General features: G+C 41.9%; 1 protein-coding gene across 1 annotated transcript in view; it reads right to left on the reverse strand.

Annotated features, from left to right (window-relative positions):
* Positions 1–1,411: 1,411 nt before the first annotated feature.
* Positions 1,412–4,730, reverse strand: part of PSMD3 (proteasome 26S subunit, non-ATPase 3) — a 15,747-nt gene continuing 12,428 nt past the window's right edge. Inside the window, 3 exon segments of the mRNA XM_018564491.1 lie at positions 1,412–1,886; positions 3,442–3,492; positions 3,678–3,833. Of these exon segments, the coding sequence (XP_018419993.1) occupies positions 1,809–1,886; positions 3,442–3,492; positions 3,678–3,833 (285 nt within the window). The 3' untranslated portion in view covers positions 1,412–1,808.

Here is a 4,730-nt window from a genome sequence, read left to right on the forward strand (position 1 = left end):
TTTACTTATAGCTCCGCTCACAAGGTGGGGTATTTAGGAACCTGACATTATTTGAAGATCTCTGCCTAAACAAAGCAGGGAGTACGCATGCTGTCTCAAGAGTGTATGAGCACTTAACCCTTAAAAGTGCAGGGGTAGCCTTACTGCAAGAGTTAATTTTTACGTTTCCTGGAGATCTTCAAAGTGTAACCTAGCTTATCCATTTTATATATGGTAGTTGCAATCTTTTTCTTCTTCCCCATTTATTTTGACTGGATGATTCTGCCAGTTACACACTTCCTGTCATAGCGTGCCAACATGACTTCAGAAATCTCCCCTTCAGTGCAGGCAAAAAGCACGCAAGATTTCTAGCAGGATCAACAGGTATTTTGATTTGCACTTGCCAAACAGGTATAGCAAAATGTTTTCAATGGTATTCTTAGCAGACCAAAGGGAGTGAATAAGAGTTCATAAAAGTTCATTGTTAGTGTTTACATACCCTTTATCTCACATGCAGGGAATTAGAATTTTCGGGAAGAGGCCAGCAATGGCACCCTACATATTATTCTCCTGACATGAATGCATTAAAGTAGAACTCAAGCCAAAACCTTTTTTTGTTGTTGTTCTGGATACAGCAAGGGAGGATTATAACTCCTGTCAGTTTGTTTTTGCAATCCGTGTCCCACTGGGGAGACTTCCCTTCACTTCCTGTCTGATAGCCACAATAGGAAGGGAGAGGAAATGCCTCCAAAAGAGAGAGGGAAATCTGTGCTGGTCAGCAAGGTCACCAGAACTAGTTTCCCCAGTGAACGAGTTTTTTTTTTTTTATCTACTCCTGCTTTGGGACCATATTTTGGTCCCAAAATGTGGGATTTTCTTTCACATTCACACAAAAAGCCATACCACAAAACGCTTTGGTTACAAACAGCCTTTAATGAGTTACTAAAGAGCCAAACAAAACTTGATGCATGTCATCACCTTACAGTCTTGATCAGTAACATAAAAAATAAAATCAGATGTACAAGATCTTAAGTGGAAATTCATGACTCCGGGTCATTAGACAGAACACTTCTTTACTGATCAAACAGCTGAAGTGTGAGTATTAGAACTGTTGGCAGAAAATGCAAAACTCAATAGGCCATAATTTACGTAACCTATTAGAGAACGGTGGTTCTCAGCTCCATTACCACAGTACCCCCCCCACAGTTCATGTTTGGAGGTTTTCCCACAGTGAGCACGGCTGTGGTAATCACCAGTTCAGCCATACAGATTAAAGAACCTGTGCGAGATTAACGAAACCCTGAAAACATGATTGTCGAGGGTACTGGAGTTAAGAAAAAAACTAATTAAAAAACAAAACACTGGTTTTGACCACAGCTGGGCAACCCATGGCCCTCCATCACTTGGAATACTACTACTGCCAACACCTAGGCAAGGTGTGCACTGACAGTTGAAGTTCCTAGACAGCTGGAGAGCTACTGGTCCTCCATGGGTGGTGCATAGATTAAGATATAGGAGAATGACATCAGTGAAAGGATGACAGACAATGAAAATAAACCTATAATGGTAGGCACAGTAGAGGGGGGTGCCAGGAAGGAAGAGTTCATAAATACACCATAATGGAAGTTGTGGTCCGTTACTTCAAAGCCTGCTTGAGAAACCTTCCAGTTCTCCGCGAAACGGATGTATACTTGTGACTGTTTATAAAATGGCCAATGTGGAGGGGAAAGGAGGAAGGGGTGCACCAGGAGGGGGCTTGAAACCAAATCCAAAAAAAAAATAAACCCTATTATAAACAGAACATAAAGTGAGGGAGAGTAGAGTCAAGGTCATGGGAAGCCGTCATCATCATCTTCGGCCATTTCTTTAGCAAATTCTAAATCTTGCTGCTCCCGCTCACGCCGCTCCTAAGACAATAGAGACAATTGGATGGATTATTGCAGGGAGCACCACATCAAGAAGGAAAAGTAAAAAACTGCTGGATAGAGTTTCTCCAATACACTTATCAGTATATAACATAACTGGATCAATAAAAGCTCTTAAAGCTTTCTGCTCCCGGAATAAATAACTATCTCAATTTCCCATCATTTGTCTGTAGCAGCAGAGAACTTTATTTGGAAGTGGAATTCTACAGCTGTCCAGTCAGAAGCCGAGTCTTTCAAAGGCAGGTTAATGTCACACGAGATAACACTGTCCTAGGGATGCTCCGAAATTTCATCCAAAAAAAAATGGTATTATGGGCAAAATGCCAAAAGTACCATAAAAGGGCAACAATTCAGTGCATCCCTAGCTTCTGTCCTCCCGGAGGTGACGCCGGTTTGCGTCACCCCGGTTGCCCATTCCCTTACTGAGTTGGCAGGGGCAGCAGGGATCAGTGGGAACACAAACCGGCGGCCAGAGGGGAGGAGAGAAGCTATCAGAAGGCTGAGAGGGGCGGTGCGGGGAGGAAGCAGCTATTAGGATGCTGAGCGGAGCGAGCTGTCACAGAAAGCCGAGCTCTCCTTCTGCACCACCGTGCATCTCTCAACATGGAGAGCTGGTTACAAGCGATCAGGACTGATCAAGGGTGTTTGTAAATAAAGGGGTACATATTAAGCTTACTGTGTCCTCAGTTATGAATGAACAGGAAGTGCACTACATCACTTCCTGTTCATTCATAACAGGGGCTGCAGAAAAAGATTTAGAACTCTGTGTCCTCAATCTCTTTTTCTATTTTAAAAGGGAAATATCAGGGGTCTGTTTAGATATTTCCCCAAAATTCCTGACAGACAAAAGAAAAAAAAAAAGTATTAAAATGTAAAAAAAGAAAACATTGTTAAAAAAGGTCAAGGGAAAAAAAAAAAAAAAAAGTAATTTTTGGTTTCGGCCTGACATTTATTACTATAAAGTTTATGTAGAGTAAAACCTCTGAGAAGTGAAAGAATTTAATCTTCAATTAGTAAACTGCTTTCTACCAATTCTCAAGCGTTCCTGTCCATACCTGATGCTTCTGCCTTGCCTCATTTCCTGTTGCAAGGTGACAACGCTGTATGCACCTGTTTTAATTTCTCGCAGCTTTACCAACCTTTCCTAAGTACTACAAGACTGCATAGGCATCATCAACATGCAGCTTCTTAGAGAATTGTTACCCTAGGAAGAAGAAGATGGGCACCCAAACATAGACATGCCTTGACCTGACCCGCCTCCCCCTCCTTAGTGATTGACATGCGCTAACAGAGCATAGTTCACAATCTCCGTGGCCTTGCCCCTAGCCGATTACATCAGTGGATAAGAAAGTCTAAGCTCTTGCTCAGCAGACTCAAAAGATAGAAAGTGGGCAGATGACAACATATAAAAATCAGCCAATATAGAATTAGACTTTATTCTATACCACTACAGTAACAGTTGTACTGCTTTGTTTTGCTATTGGGATTACATCTGCTATAGCTAAAGACCTGTCGAAGCTGTTTTTTTTGTCCTTACCTCTGCAGATTCCAAATCTTTGTTGTATGACTTGGGAGGAAATCGCATAGCCTAGGGAAAAGAAAAAGAGAAAAGCGTGTTACAAAAGGAAAATGTACCATTCATGAGCTGCATTCCTCTTGTATTACTGATTAACCTGTAAGCAGCAAAAGGTATCTCTCAAACTCAGCTGTTTTCCTGCACTGGCCTGGAGAGAATGAATACCACAATTTCTCAATATAACATTGTCTCCTTACCTTGACGGACATATTGTGAATGTCTAGACAGAAGGAAATGCGTTGGTGGAAAGCCAGCTGGGGCTCTCGCGTAGAGTAAATGTCAGTCATCTCCTTAGATTGGACATAACCCTTTTCATGATTAATACTGGCTTCAATGACTCCATCACGTATTGCCTAGATTAAACAAAGTCATGAATGAGAATGGAACATGTAAGATGGCTGGCCTACCTTAGGACCACTCTATAAATACCGATCTTTGCACACATAAAACTGACAAAGGTAAGATAGTATGAATGCAAGAAATGGTTATACATTTATAAACAAGTTCCTTTCCTAAACCAAGAGCAATGTATGAAGCATAGTGAAATAAGTCTATTAGCTATCCTCCTTTGTAAATGATTTTTATGGATCAAGAAGAATTCATTTTTGCAATATTTTTGTGAGGCGCTATTCGCCTTTTTCCTGCAATGAATGTCAACGCACATGCCATGCTGGAAATGCATGGCATGTGCGTTGTGCGAAACCACGTGCAATTAACACACAGCTCTGGTGTGAGCGGGCCCTAACTCACAGCAACAAATCAGAAAACATCTTTCATTGTCTGTGTAATATATTCTTTGTTAAAGCAGAACTAAACTGTGATCTGCAAGGAGAGTTTTTACCATAATAAACTTGCACATTATAGCAAACTCACCTCTGTGTTTGCCCTTCCTCAGCTCCTACAGTCCCATTGCTGCTGCAACCCCAAATCCACCCTCCCCCCCCTTCCCACAGGGCTGCCATCTTCTCCATTGCATCTTCTGGGTTCACGATCCTCTCTTTTAGGCAGCCACCAATGATGGAACCTTGCACATATGCAGTGTCCCTTATAGATGCTGGGAATGGGTCAGGAGTGTACACTGTGCATGAACCGCAGGCAGTGTACCAACTGAGAAATAGAGCTGGGAAGAGCAGATTTTTATTATCATGTACTGTATGTCCCCATTGGAAAGATTTTTGCTTGCTTACACACACACACACACACACACACACACACACACACACACACACACACACACACACACAGACAAA

Source organism: Nanorana parkeri, unplaced genomic scaffold (assembly GCF_000935625.1).
Source record: "Nanorana parkeri isolate BGI_ZX_2015 unplaced genomic scaffold, ASM93562v1 scaffold756, whole genome shotgun sequence".
In the NCBI taxonomy this organism is placed as follows: domain Eukaryota; kingdom Metazoa; phylum Chordata; class Amphibia; order Anura; family Dicroglossidae; genus Nanorana; species Nanorana parkeri.